At 44.6% G+C, this 15704-nt stretch overlaps 1 protein-coding gene across 1 annotated transcript in view; it reads right to left on the bottom strand.

Moving 5' to 3' along the window:
- The window catches only part of LOC140199855 (sterol 26-hydroxylase, mitochondrial-like), a 261377-nt gene extending 246906 nt beyond the window's left edge, over positions 1 to 14471 (bottom strand). The window contains exon 1 of the mRNA XM_072262360.1: positions 14229 to 14471. Within this exon, the coding sequence (XP_072118461.1) occupies positions 14229 to 14471 (243 nt within the window). The remainder of the gene's footprint in view (positions 1 to 14228) is intronic.
- Between the last annotated feature and the right edge of the window lie 1233 nt (positions 14472 to 15704).

The raw sequence follows: 15704 nt of genomic DNA, 5'->3' as shown, positions 1-15704 counted from the left end.
TAAAGCGAAGAAAGTTGACTAAAATTGGTCGAGCTTTATCTGACAAAGTGAAAATGCCGTGAGCTCTTTCAATATCGGGAGGCTGAGATAGAATATCCAGGAACAGAGATTGAAACAGATTGGCAAAATAATCCAATAAATTCCCATTTTCGGAGCCTTCCTGAAGACCCAGAATACGAATGTTATTCCGACAAGACTTTGCCTCTAAATCGACAATTTTGCGTTGAGCCTGTTCTAATCAGGTTGAAATATCCACAATCTGACATTTCGATTCTTTAAAGTCAGTATTCAAGGAAAGAATATTTTCCTCAATAGTCTGTAAACTCTGTCGGAACGACTTCAACTCAGAAGTGTTATTGTCCATTTTGTTATTGAGACCCATCAACGCACGTTCCAAACGCTCAGCCCAGACAGGCATATCTCCTGATTTTTCTTTCGAAGTTTTTCCCTTTCCATTGCTGGGTTCAAAAAGCTGTTTCCCACTTCTTAAAGGATACGACATAATGACCACTATTACCCTCTAAGATCCAAAAAAATAAAAGTTGAACAATTCAAGGTTTAGACTGGGGAAAGGGGGAATTAAAGGCAGCCACAAAATTTACGTGTTACTCCATTGAGCTACAGGCAGAAGTCCTCATTGATGAAAATTACAGATAGATACAAAGCAGCTTCTTTATTTGACAAAACAAAGTAGAGCAGGCATCATACAGAGATACTTTCAGTGGAAAGGTCTGCTGGCCCAATGTGGGGCTCGATATTTATTTGCTAAACACAAAGACAATTCCATATTTACAAAGTATAGGCAATGCTTTCTTTTGAAACTACATGCAAATTTCACACCTTCTGATTCGCATCCATCCCACAGCCGCCAGCAGCGTCTGGACTGGGATCCAGAGCTTTAAGGAATGCATTGTCCCAAACTGAATTCACAATACATTATCAAGGAACAGAAGACTGTGCCCAAAGCCATTTGCTGAATGTAAATGACCTAGACACAAAAATCACTCTAAAATATCCACCTTGATTTGCCCCCTGACAGCAAACACCTCCTCCTTTATAATCTGTATGGGGTCCATGAGGTCGAAGACACTTAGCCTCACTTCTATACACTCTGCGTCTGTTCCCTGAGTATAGATGCAAAAAAATGATTTAAGATCTCCACCATCTTTTCTGGCTCCATATATAGATTAGCATTCTGATCTTCCAGAGAACCAATTTGATCCCTTGTTCTTAACATATCTATATCTATAGAATCCTTTAGGATTCTCCTTCTTGTCAGCTAAGGCAACTCATGCCTTCTTTTAGCCCTCCTGATTTCTTTCTTGAGTGTTCTCTTGCATTTCTTATACTCCATAAGCACCTCATTTGTTCCTACCCGCCTATACCTGCTATGCACCTCTTTTTTTTTCTTGACCACGACCTCAATATCTCTTGAAAACCAAGGTTCCCTAAACCTTTTCCTACATCCAATAACTTTATCTTTTTATCTTGACAGGCACATACAAGTTTTGTACTCCCAAAATTTCACTTTTGAAGGCTTCCCACTTACTAAATATATCTTTGCCAGAAAACAGCCTGTTCCAATTCACATTTGCCAGATCATTTCTGATATCAAAATTAGCATCTTTCAATTTACAATCTCAGCCCGCAGACCAGATCTAGCTTCCTCACAACTTACTTCAAAACTAATGGCATTGTGCTCACTAGGTGCAAAGTGTTCCCTTTCACGAACTTCTGTCACCTGCCCTATCTCATTCCCTATTGGCAAATCAAGTATCACACCCTCTCACATTGGGACTTCTAAGTACTGATTAAGGAAATGTTAGCTTGGAGAAAAAATACACATGCAAGACAACAAATACTTTTTCGGGTCTTAAATTCCTTTATCTGTTTTAGTTGTTTTATTGCAGAAAGAGGGTGTGACAACAAAAACAAGGAAATAAATTTTTAAAAGTTCCCTTCATTACAATCTCATCTTAGCTTCGGGCGACGCCCTTGTAACGTATGCAGTAGGAAAGTAACTAAACCAAAATATACAAAACCAGTACGGTAGTGACAATTATTTGGCACATACGTGCTTAACTTCCAAACACATATAGGCTAGACCTTGAAATGCTTTGTCCTCGCTCACACTAGCAGGCTGATTAAGGAACTTCGCAATCACGCTATCCAATGCTAATCAACTTACTCACAAAAATCTTTCCTCACCAAACCTGGGAAAAGCATTCGAATGTCATCCTTTCTGAACGTGGAAACTCTTCGTTCTACTCCACCCATGCAAAATGGCATCACCGTTTTCTCTTAAAGGCACAAGCAGCTATTTTGGCATTACCAAGGTGAATACATAAGTGCACTTTAACAATAAAAAATGATATTAATGGTCACCTGTTTACAGAAACTTTCCTGAACACATTTGACAAACAATACCTCATCTAGTCCTTTGATAGTATGGGAGCCCAGGCAATATGTGGAAACTTAAAATCACCTACTATAACAACCCTATGTTTCTTTTAACAGTCTGCAATCTCTCTACAAAGTGTTCCTCTAAATCCCCCCAACTGTTGGGTGGTCTGTAATATAGCCCCATTAATGTGGTCATATCTTTCTTATTTCTCAGTTCCACCCATAACTCCTCACGAGCTGAGTTCTCCAGTCTGTCCTGATGGAGCACTGCTGTGACACTTCCTATGACTAGTAATGTCACCCGTCCTTCTTAAATCCCTCCCACTCTGTCACATCTGAAACAACAGAACCCCAGAATATAGAGCTGCCAGGTGTTGATCCATACCCTGAACTCATCGGCCTTTCCTACGATACTTCTTGCATTGAAATATATGCAGCTCAGGACATTAATCACACCATGCTCAAATCTTTTCATTCTTGACTTTGTCTGAGGTCTTACTGACATCTTCTCCACAACTCTCCACTAAATGTTCTGGCACTCTGGTTCCCATCCTCCTGTAACCTTAGTTTAAAGCCCACCATGCACCATTATCAAACCTTCCTGCTAGGATATTAGTCCCCTCCAGTTCAGATGCAAACCGTCCCTTCTGTACAGGTCCCACCTTCCCTGGAAGAGAGCCCAATGATCCAAAATTTCTATGCCTTCGCTCCTGCATCAACTCCTTCGTTAAACTGTATAATCTTCCTAGTTCTGGCCCCACTAGCATGTAGCATGATTAGCAATCCTGAGATCACAACCCTGGAGGTTCTGCCCTTTAACTTAGCACCTAACTCCCTAAACTCCCTTCGTAGAACCTTGTCACTAGTACCTACATGGACCATGACTTCCCACTTAAGAACGCTGAGGACTCATTCCAAGATGTCCCAGACCCTGGCACCCGGGAGGCAACATACCATCTGGGAATCCACAAATCCTCCTTTCTGTTCTCCTAGCCAATGAATCCCTTATCACCACACCTCAGCTCTTCTCTCCACTTCCCTTCTGAGCCACAGAGCCAGACTCAGCGCCAGAGACCCGACCACTGTAACTTTCCTCTGCTAGGCCATCCCTCCCCAACACTATCCAAAATGATACACCTGCTGTTGAGGGGAATGTCCACAGGGGTTCTCTGCACTGGCTACTTAACCCCTTTTGCCTTCCTGACTGTCACCCATTTTCCTGAGACTTGCATCTTGAGTGTAACTACCTCTCTATATGTACTATCTATCACCCCTCATTCTCTACACTCATGGTGGTGTGCTCAAACACCATGTATAAACTTTTCAATAATACCATTGTTGTTAGTAGAATCTCAGATGGCAACAAGGAGGCATACAGCAGTGAGATGGGTCAGATGGTTGAGTGGTGTAGCAATAGCAACCTTGCACTTGTTGGCCAGAAAGAATTAAAATCTGCAGAATAGCCAAATGGATTGAGCCAAGGACTGTGCAAAGCAGACAAATCAAATGCCTTTGTTCTTGTCAAATGGTCAAAGGAATGGAGCTTCCCATTTTGTGAGACTGTTCTTGTGCCACTGCTTTGTGAACTGTTTAACATAGAAACAGAAATCTACAGCACATTGCAGGTCCTCCAGCCCACAATATTGTACTGACCATGTAACCTACTCTAGAAACTGCCTAGAATTTCCCTACCACATAGCCCTCTATTTTTCTAAGCTCCATATACCTATCTAAGAGTCTCTTAAAAGACTTTATCATATCCGCCTCTACCACTGTCACCGGCAGTGTATTGCACGCATCCACCACTCTCTGCGTAAAAAACTTACCCCTGATATCTCCTCTGTTCCTCTTTCCAAGCACCTTAAAACTATGCCCCCGCATGTTAGCCATTTCAGTCCTGGGAAAAAGCCTCTGTGCATCCACAAAATCAATGCCTCTCATCTTATTATACACCTCTGTCAGGTCACCTCTCATCCTCCACCATTCCAAGGAGAAAAGGCCAAGTTCACTCAGCCTATTCCCATAGGGCATGCTCCCCAATCCAGGTAACATCCTTGTAAATCTCCCCTGCACCCTTTCTATACTTTCCACATCCTTTCTGTAGTGAGGTGACCAGAACTGAGCACAGCACTCAGTGGGGTCTAACTAAGGTCTTATATAGCTGCAACATTACCTCACGACTCTTGAACTTAATCCCACGGTTGATGAAGGCCAACACACCATATGCCTCTTAACAACACTGTCAACCTCTGCAGCAGCTTTGAGTGTCCTATCGACACAGACCCCAACATCTCGCTGATCCTCCACACTGCCAAGAATCTTACTATTAATATTATATTCTGCCTTTAAATTTGACCTACCGAAATGAACCACTTCACACTTATCTGGTTTGAACTCCATCTGCCATTTCTCAGCCCAGTTTTGCATCCTATCGATGTCCCACTGTAACCTCTGCAACCCTCCAGACTATCCACAACACCCTCAACCTTTGTGTCATCAGCAAACTTACTAACTCACCCTTCTACTTCCTCGTTTTCTAAAACTCACAAAGAGGAGGGTTTCCCAGAACAGACCCCTACAGACCTCCTGGACCCTAGCAGCTGGGAGGCAACACATGATCCTGGTGTCTCTTGCTGCTGCAGAATCTCCTATGTGTCCCCCTAACTATCGAATTCCTCATGACTATTGCTTTGCCTGACTTCACCTACCCTTCTGAGGCTCAGAGCTGACCACAGTGCTATTGGTCTGGCTGCCGCTGTATGCTCAGATAGGTCATGCCCTTCAGCAGTATCCACAGGGGTATAGCTGTTGCTGAGGGGAATGGGCACAGGGGGGACCTGTACTGACTTCCCTCTCCCTTCACCTCTCCGTTTAGTGCTCTGTTCAGTTTCCGATCCTGACCTCATTTTCCAAATAAAAAGGGTGGAGGGGAGGGAAGGGATATATCTGGCAGGTAATAGAGGGAGGAGGTGGCTGAATGTGAGTGTGAGAGTGGGATGAAATAGGAAGCTAGGAGGGGAGGTGGAAGAAATAACGGGGTGAAGATGGAATATTATAGGAGCACTCAATGGATCCAGAGAAAGGGAAGGAGAAGGGGAGCCAAAGGGAGGCAATGGGCAGGTGATAAGAGAAGGGGTGAGAGGATAACCAGAAAGAGAGAAGGAGGAGGAGAGGAGAGATTACCAGAAGGTGGAGAAATCAGTGTTCGTGCCACTATGTTGGAGGCTGCCCAGAAAGAATATGAAGTGTTGCTCCTCCAATCTGAATTTGGCCTCATCATGACAGTAGAGGAGGCCATGGACAGACATGTCAGAGTGGAGTAGGAAATCTAATTGAAGTGGTCAGGCACTGGGAAATCCCACCCTTTTGCAATGGATGGAGCAAAAGTGCTCAACAAAGTAATCCCCCAGTCATGTTGTGTCTCACCGATATAGAGGAGACCTCAACAGGAGCACCGGATGCATAAATTACGACATTGGATTTGCTGGTGAAGTTTCACCTCATCTGGAAGGATTGTTTGGGGCCCTGAGCAATGATGAATGGACAGGTAAATGGACAGGTGAATGGAGGTTAATGGACAAGTGAATGGACGGGTGAATCAACAGGTGAATCGACAGGTGATTGGACAGATGAATGGAGGTTAATGGTCAGGTAAATGGACAGGTGAATGGAGGCGAATGGACAGGTGAATATGGTGAATAGACAGGTGTAGCACTTTTCCTGTTTGCAGCTCAAAATGGTGCTAAGGGAGGAGGTCTAAGGACAGATGTAGCACTCATCACGGTTGCAGGTATAAGTGCTCACAGACTGCAAATGCTGGAATTCTGAAGCAATGCACACAAAACATGTGATGTTAATCCTGCATATCCATTTAGGCACTGAAAATGTATCCATCCTAATTTGCCTCAAGACAGCAAACACCTCCTCCTCCATAATCTGTACAGGGCCCATGACCTCGCTGCTGCCTTCAGTCACCTCCATAGACTCTGTGTCCATTTCTTGAGTAAATACAGATGCAAAAAATATCCATTTAAGATCTTCCCCACACATATATTACCACTCTGATCTTCCAGAAGACCAGTTTTGTCCCTTGCAATCTTTTTGCTCTTAATGTATCTGTGGAAGCCCCTAGGATTGCCCCTCACCTTGTCTGCTAGGGGAACCCCATACCTTCTCTTAACCCTCCTGATTTCCTTCTGAAGTGTTCTCCTGCTTTTCTTATATTCCTTAAATATCTCATTTATTCCTCCCTGCCTGCCCGTATCTGCTATGCACCTCCTTTTCTTTCTTAATTAGGGCTTCAATATCTCTCGGAAACCAAGGTTCCCCAAACCTATTATCCTTGTTTTTTATTCTGACAGAAACATACAAACTCTCTATTCTCAAAATTACACTTTTGAAGGCCTCCCATTTAGCAAGTACACCTTTGCCAGAAAGCAGCCTGTCCCAGTCCACACTTGCCAGATCATTTCTGCTACCATCAAAATTGGCCTTCTCCAATTTACAATCTCAACTTGTAGGCCAGATCTATCTTTTTGCATATTTACTTTAAACTAATGGCATTGTGATCACTAGATGCAAAGTGTTCCCCTACACAAACATCTGTCACCTTCCCTGTCTCATTCCTTAACAGCAGGTCCAGTATTACACATGCTCTCATTGGGGATTTCTATGTACTGATTAAGTAAACTTTTCTGAACACATTTGATAAACTCTTTCCCATCCAGCCCTTTTACAGTATGGGAGTCCTAGTCAGTAGAAAAAGCCTGATTGCATTGTGATGAAAAACCAAGTTATCAGGAGATTGATGCTAATGAGAGAGACAAGTGAGACAATGGAGAAACATTCAAAATGTTAATGAGAGAGGAGAGAGAAATAACGGAAAGAGACACCAGTCCGAGTATTGACAGACCGATTGCTTTGAACCTGAACTGTTTGAAGTTTGATGTACAGGCGATACCCCAGCAGGGGGATAAAAAGAACAGGTTTGCTAAGGCAAGACACACACCACGAGATCATGAGATAACGAGGCCCTGGAAGAGCGGTGTGCCCAACAAGTTGGTGGGAGTTTGGAGGTCTGGTTGCGGGAACCGACCATAGACGCACAGGATGAATAGGTACGATCGGCGGGAACCTGGTGTGTGTGTCTGCCCTTGCCTGGGTGCCGGGTTCACCGCGGAAGAACAGTCATATAGTTAGATATGGCCCTTGTGGCTACGGGGGTCAGGGGGTATGGAGGGAAGGCTGTTCTGAGTTGGATGATCAGCCATGATCATAATAAATGGCAGTGCAGGCTCGAAGGGCCGAATGGCCTACTCCTGCACCTATTTTCTATGTTTTCTATGTTTCTATATCTGGAACGGAGGGGTCACAGTCGGTGACCACAGAAGACATTAAAAGGGTTCGCCCGAAAGCTAACTGCGAAGAACAAAGGTCTGTCTGAATCAGATTTGCATATCATCCTCTCTCTCTCTCTCTCTCCAATGGCACAACGGCGATTACTGTGAACTGTACTAAGCTGAACTGAACTCTGCGTCACTTGAGACTGATCATTTTACCCCTAGACTGCGATAGAGCTTATTTGATTCCTATTACCCTAGTTCTGTGTACATGTGTGTTTTATCATTGCTAACCTGTTGTATTTATATTCTTATGATTAGAGTACTCTGTTACTTATTTCTTTAATAAAACTTTCTTAGTTCCAGTAATCCAGACTCCAACTAAGTGGTCCATTTCTGCTGGTTTGGCAACCCAGTTACAGGGTACGTAACAGCATTTACCCTCATAATTTTGCACACCTCTATCAAATCTCCTCTTAATCTTCTGCATTCTAAAGAATACAGCTCTAACCTATTCAATCCTTCCTTATAACTCAGGTCCTCCAGTCCCTGCAACATCCTTGCAAATTTTCTCCGTACTCTTTCAATTTTGTTTACATCTTTCCTATAGGTAGGTGACCAAAACTGCACACAATACTCCAAATTAGGCCTCTCCAATGTCTTATACATCTTCAACATAACATCCTATCTCCTGTACTCAATACTTTGATTGATAAAGGCCAATATGCCAAAAAGCTTTCTTTATGACCCCATCTACCTGTGACGCCACAAATTATGTACCTGTATTCCCAGGTCCCTTTGTTCTACCACACTCCTCAGTGTCCTACCATTCACTGTGTAAACCCTACCCTGGCTGGTCCTACTGAAATGCAAAACGTCACACTTGGTCCGCATTAAAATCCATCAAGCATTTTTCAGCCCATTTTTCCAGCTGATGCAGATCCCTCTGCAAGCCATGATAGTCTTCCTCACTGTCCACTAAACCCCCACTCTTGGTGTCATCTGCAAACTTGCTGACCCAGACAACCACATTGACATCCGGATCATTGATATAGATGACTAGCAACAAAGGACCCAACAGCAGTCCCTGCTGCACTCCACTAGTCCCAGGCCTCCAGTCAGAGAGCCAACCATCTACTACCACTCTCTGGCTTCTCCATCAAAGCCAATGTCTAATCCAATTTACTACAGGTGTCCCCCACTTTTCGAACGTTTGCTTTACAAAACCTCACTGTTATGAAAGACCTACCCTGTTTTCGCTTTCAGAAGGTGTTTTCACTGTTATGAAAAAAAATTCAGCGTGCGATAAAAGGCAGACCGTTCCCCGAGCAGCCGCTCTCCCCGGATTCGGAACGGCATTGCTTTAACACGTGCCTGTGAGCAGCCGTTTGCAAGATGAGCTCTATGGTATCGGAAAAGCCCGAAAGAGCTCGTAAGGGTGTTACACTGAGCGTAAAATTAGACATAATTAAGCGTTTCGATCGTGGTGAACGAAGTAAGGACAACATGAGTTTGGCTTGTGGAAGCTGACAAAGATGATGTTGAAGAGATTTTGGCATCCCATCACCAAGAACTGACAGATGAAGAGCTGATGCAATTGGAAGAAAAAAAGGATAACAATCGAAACTGAATGAGTAATGATAAAGTACGACTTTAATTTTGAAAGGGTACGTCGGTTTAGGGGATATTTGCAGGATGGTTTGAGTCCTTATTAAAGAACTGTATGATAGAAAAATGTTCGAGGCTCAGCAGTCAAGCAAGCTTCCACATCAGCCACAGCAGACGACGAACCTCGACCTTCGACATCGAGGCGGGCAGAGGTAGAAGATGAGCCGCCTGCTGTAATGGCAACAGGCGACGAGATGACACCCCAGTGTCCCACCACCCCAGCACCCAGGCCACGGAGAGATACTGATTCGCGAAAATGCAATGGTAGCCGGGACGCACACAGCACATCTTTAAGAAAAAAGCCGAAATAAACATGCTAATTAATTAGGCACCGCCTAGCACATAATTGTCGGCCCAGATCGGTGCCGATGCAATCAGCAATCGCCTCTGATCTGCGCCAACATTTATGTGCCAGGCAGCACCTAATTAATTAGCATGTTTATTTCAGCTTTTTTCTTAAAGATGTGCTGTGTGCCTCCCGGCTAACCCTGCGTGCTTCGCGGTTCGGTATCTGTCGGCGGCCTGGAGGGTGGGGGCCACTGCACCACCCAACCTGCAACGACTCAGTCTAACACACCATCATCAGTGTGCTTTGCGCTGTCCCGATTCCCATAAGTGATACTACACTGTACGTACATTATTTCTACTTTATATAGGCTGTGTATTTTTACGTGTTATTCGGTAGATTTGGCAGCTTCATAGTTTAAAGGTTACTGGAGAACGCGTCTTTGCCAACAGCGCTTACGTGAGATTTTCTGTCAAGAGCACTTGCGTCAGATTTTCGCTACGGAGAACTGTGCAGGCAATCGTTGTAGAGAAATATTTCAACTTTATATAGGCTGTGTATTTATCATACCATTCCTGCTTTTACTATATGTTACTGTTATTTTAGGTTTTATATGTTATTTGGCATGATTTGGTAGGTTATTTTTGGGTCTGCGAATGCTCACAAAATTTTCCCATATAAATAAATGGTAATTGCTTCTTCGCTTTACGACATTTCGGCTTACAAACAGTTTCATAGGAACACTCTACCTTCAGATGGCGGGGGAAACCTGTACCTCATCCTGAATGCCGAGCAACTGAACCTTTTAGACCAGCCTCCCACACGAGTCCTTGCCAAATGCCTTACTGAAGTCCATGTAGATAACATCCATTGCCTTCCCTTCATCCACTTTCTGGTAACTTCCTTGAAAAACTCTATAAGATTGGTTAGACATGACCTACCACACATAAAGCCATGATGACTATCCTCAATCAGTCCATCTATCCAAATACTCGTATATTTGGTCCCTTAGAATACCTTCCAATAACTTGCCTACAACTGATGTCAGACTCACTGGCCCATAATTTCGTAGTTTATGTTTAGAGCCTTTTTAAAGCAGTGGAACAACATTGGCTATCCTCCAATCCCTTAGTACCTCTACTATCCCTAAGGATGTTTTGAACATCTCTGCTAGGACATTGGCAAATTCTGCACTTGCCTTCAGTAGAGTCTGAGGGAACATCTTGTCAGACCCTGGGTATTTATCCACCCTGATTTGCCTCCGGACAGCAAACACCTCTTCCTCTGTAATCTGTGCAGGGTCCATGAAGTTGATGCAGCTTTGCCTCACTTCTATATGCTTTGTGTCATTTCCCGAGTAAATACAGATGCAAAGAATTCATTTCAGATCTCCCCCATCTGTTTCGTCTCCACACATAGATTACCATTCTGATCTTCCAGAGGGCCAATTTTGTCTCTTGCAATGCTTTGGCAGTTAACATATCCACAAAATCCTTTAGGATTCTCCTTCACCTTGTCTGCTAGAACAACTTCATGTCTTCTTTTAGCTCTCCTGATTTCTTTCTTAAGTCTTCGCTTACATTTCTTGTCCTCCATAAGCACCTTATTCATTCCTACTTGCCTATACCTGCTATGCACCTCCTTCTTTCTCTTCACCAGGTTCTCAATATCACATGAAAAGCAAGGTTCCCTACACTTGTTATCCTACCTTTTATTCTGACAGGCACATACAAGCTTTGTACTCTCAAAATATAATTTTTGAAGGCTTCCACTTTCCAAGTACACCTTTGCCAGAAAACAGCCTGTCCCAATCCGTACTTGCCAGATCATTTCTGATACCATCAAAACTGGCCTTACTCCAATTTATAATCTCAGCCCGTGGACCAGACTTATCATTTTGCATATGAAACTAATGGCATTGTGGTCACTTGATACAAAGTGTTCCCCTACACAAACTTCTGTCACCTGCCCTTTCGCATTTCCTAATAGCAGATCCAGTATCACATGCTCTCTTGTACGTACTGATGAAGAAAACTTACCTGAACACATTTGACAAACTCTATCCTTTCCAGTCCTTTGATAGTAAGAAATTCACAGTAAATATCTGGAAAGTTAAAATCACCTCCTATAACAACCTTGTGTTTCTTGCAACAGTCTGCAATCTCTTTTCAAATTTGTTCCCCAAAATCCTAGCACTGTTGGGTGGTCTGAAATATGCCCGATTAATGTGGTCATATCTTTCTTATTTGAGGTCTGGCCCCTGCACGCGTAGCATACAGGCCCACCGGTGTGTGGACGTGCCCTGGTGCTTGTGAACCAGATCCCCAGCAATGAGTAAATGGCCCCACTACCTTGCAGGCAGCCTCGGGAGAGACGAAGGCTACGGGAGTAATGTAGATAGCAAATCCAGAATGGAGACCCTCAGGCAGCTGGACATCATTGAACATCCTTCTGGCAGCTCCTGCAGCCAAACTAGTGCCAAACATATTACTTCATAAGCTTTCCTTTAGATTATATTGCTGAGGCTGGGGGGGTGGGGTGGGGTGGGGTGGGAGGTCTTGACAACTGGACATCTCAGGATCTCCGTACCTTCCACCCAGGCTTGTGATGATAATTATCATCCATTGCCCTTCGAGACAGATGGATGCCTTTCTTATTTCACCCATTTTTCTCAGTTCCACCCTTAACACCTCACTAGTCGAGTTCTCCAGTCTGTCCTGATGGAGCACTGGCGTGACATTTTCCTTGATGAGTAACACCACCCCATTAAATCTCTCCCACTCTGTCACGTCTAAAACAACAGAACCCCGGAATATTGAGCTGTCAGTCCTAACCCTCCTGCAAACAAGTATCACTAATGGCTGCAATATCGTAATTCCACGTGTTGATCCATATCCTGAGCTTATCTGCCTTTTTTACCATGCTTCTTGCATTGAAGTATATGCAGCTCAGGACACTAGCCGCACCATGCTCAATGTTTTGATTCCCGACTTTGTCTGAGGTCTTACCAGCATGTCTGTACAATCTCTCCACTAACTGTTCCAGCACTCTGGCTCCCATCCCCCTGCAACTCTATTTCAAACCCCACTATGCAGCATTAACAAACCTTCCCGCTAGGATATTAGTCCCCCTCCAGTTCAGGTGCAAACCATCTCCTCTGTACAGGTTCCACCTTCCCTGGAAGAGAGCCCAGTGATCCAAAAATCTGAAGCCATCCTCCTGCACTAATCCTTAGCCAACTGTTAAACTGTATGATCTTCCTGTTTCTGACTTTACGAGTACATGGCATGGGAAGCAATGCTGAGATCACAAGCCTGGAGGTCCTGTCTTTCAACTTACCACTTAACTCCCTGAATTCACTTTGCTGGACTTCATCACCCGTTCTATGCATGTCATTGGTACCAAAGTGGACCACGACCTCTGGCTGCTCTCACTCCCACTTAAGAATGCTACGGACTTGATCCTTCATCTGCAAACTTGTGAATTTACATGCATATCACTTATGAAAATAATGAATTACAAGGGTCCCAACACCAGTTGCTGCAGTATACCACTAGCCAGTGGCCACCATTCCAAGAAACAACCTTCAAACCTGTATCCACCTAGCCAGCTCTTCTTTCTACTGCTGACTGGTATCTGATCTCCCAACTTCCCCACCCTGAAGTCCACAATTAATTACTTGGCCATACTGACATTGAATGCAAGGTTGTTCTGACACCGCTCAATCACCCAATCTTTCTCACTCCTGTATGCCTCCTTGTTGCCATTTCAGATTTTACCAATTCCAGTGGTGTAATTTGCAAATTTACAAATGGCGCTTGAGCTGTGCCTAGCCAAAGAGTCATGGGTGTAGAGAGACTAGAGCAGCAAGCCAGTCACAATGGACAGACCCCACTTGGAGTACAGTGCTCAGTTCTGGTCGCCTCACTACAGGAAGGATATTGAAGCCATAGAAAGGGTGCAGAGGAGATTTACGAGGATGTTGCCTGGATTGGGAAGCATGCCTTATGAGAATAGGTTGAGTAAACTCTGCCTTTTCTCCTTGGAGCGACTGAGGATGAGAGGTGACCTGATAGAGGTGTATAAGATGATGAGAGGCATTGATCGTGTGGATAGTCAGAGGCTTTTACCCAGGGCTGGAATGGCTAGCACGAGAGGGCACAGGTTTAAGGTGCTTGGAAGTAGGTACAGAGGAGACGCCAGGGGTAAGTTCTTTACGCGGAGAGTGGTGAGTGCGTGGAATGGGCTGCTGGTGGCGGTGGTGGAGGCGGAAACGATAGGGTCTCAAGAGACTCCTGGATAGTTACACGGAGCTTAGTAAAACAGAGGGCTATGGGTAAACCTGGATAATTTCTAAGGACATGTTCGGTACAGCTTTGTGGGCCGAAGGGCCTGTATTGTGCTGTAGGTTTTCTATGTTTCTAGTGTGAAATTGCATCTAGTATTAACATCCACAGCGTGGCACTGGCAGGGGTTGGGGAAGGGGTCAGCTTCACGGGACGGGCCAATGAAGTCTGTCAGCAACACCTTACCTGTAATTCGTGTGTTTTCTCGTAGAATCCCTTAATGAAGTACCAGTAGGTACTCGAGAGTAAACCGTAACTGGGAATGTCCTGAACGTTCTTCTGATCCCGCATGGGTGGCTCGGTCACGGCACCCAGATCCACCGGCGACCTGGCGCCCGACTTGTACTGAAGAGAGGGGCAGATGGCACGGATTCCGAGCAGCAGCCGGTTCCGAACCGGGAAAGAGCGCAGGGAGTGGATCCAAGACATTTCCAGAGCGGTCACAGCCACTGGCGTGAATCTGGCTTCTCCTGGCGAGACCCTGATTCCCAAAGGCACGGCAGGAACCGATCCAACTGTTCGCAAGCGGCGGATCAATGAAGTCCTCTTAAGAGTTTCAATTTTCCTCCCAGCTTCCACCTCCCACAAACACCAGTCAAAGCACTTCGGCTTCACTCAGAATGTCAACGTTGTAATCGTATCACCGAAACCTGGGAAACTATTCTAAACCGGTGCCGCGGATAATTCTGCAAGACAAGCAACCCCCGCGTTACGGGGGGAGGAGGGTTATTTTATAAATTATGTAAAGATGAATTCATGTAAACGCGGTTGCTGCCTATTCTCGCTCCTCTGGAATACCGCAGGTCAATTATTTGGCCGATTCTAACCTACTGGATCTCTCCTGCGCTTGGTTACTGTCGAGGTAACAGAGCTGGGGCCAACATGAAGTTAATCACAATGGTAGAGTCAAAGGTTGAATACCCCACAGAAACAGGCCTATTGATAAAAGTTCAAAGTTAATTTATTATCAAAGTAAATGTACGTCACCATATCCAACCCTGAGGTTCATTTTCTTGAGGGCAAATACACCATATCCAACCCTGAGGTTCATTTTCTTGAGGGCATTCACAGTAAATACAAAGAAACACGGCAGAATCAATAAAAGACAGCACACAGGACAAACAACTGTTACGTACCCTGTAACTGGGTTGCCAAACCAGCAGAAATGGATCACTCAGTTGGAGTCTGGATTCCTAGAACTAAGAAAGTTTTATTAAAGAAACAAGCAACACAGTAAACGAAAGGATAATAAATGCAACAGTTCAGCAATGATAAACATACATGTGCACAGAATTAAGATAACAGGATCAATCAAGCTCTATCGTTGTCTAGCGGTAAATGACCAATTTCAAAGTAACACAAAAGTCCAGTTCGATTTAATAGTTCAGTTCGCAGTAATCGTTGCCATGGCGATGGACAACGTGGGGGGGAGGGAGAGAGAGAACGACTGATCATTCAGACACGGCTTCCACTCACAGACCGGCGATATTGCTCACAAGCAGCTTTCGGGCGGGTCCTTTGTGATGTCACCTGAGGTCACCGACTGTGAACCCTCCTCCAGATGCGGTCGATCCTCTGCAGTGAACCCGGCACCCAAGCGAGGGTGGACACACACCGGGTTCCCGCTGATCGTACCTTTCCACCCTGTGCGCTTCAGGTCCG

Source organism: Mobula birostris, chromosome 6, assembly GCF_030028105.1.
Source record: "Mobula birostris isolate sMobBir1 chromosome 6, sMobBir1.hap1, whole genome shotgun sequence".
Classification (NCBI taxonomy): domain Eukaryota; kingdom Metazoa; phylum Chordata; class Chondrichthyes; order Myliobatiformes; family Myliobatidae; genus Mobula; species Mobula birostris.
This window is presented reverse-complemented; position numbering and strand designations above follow the sequence as displayed.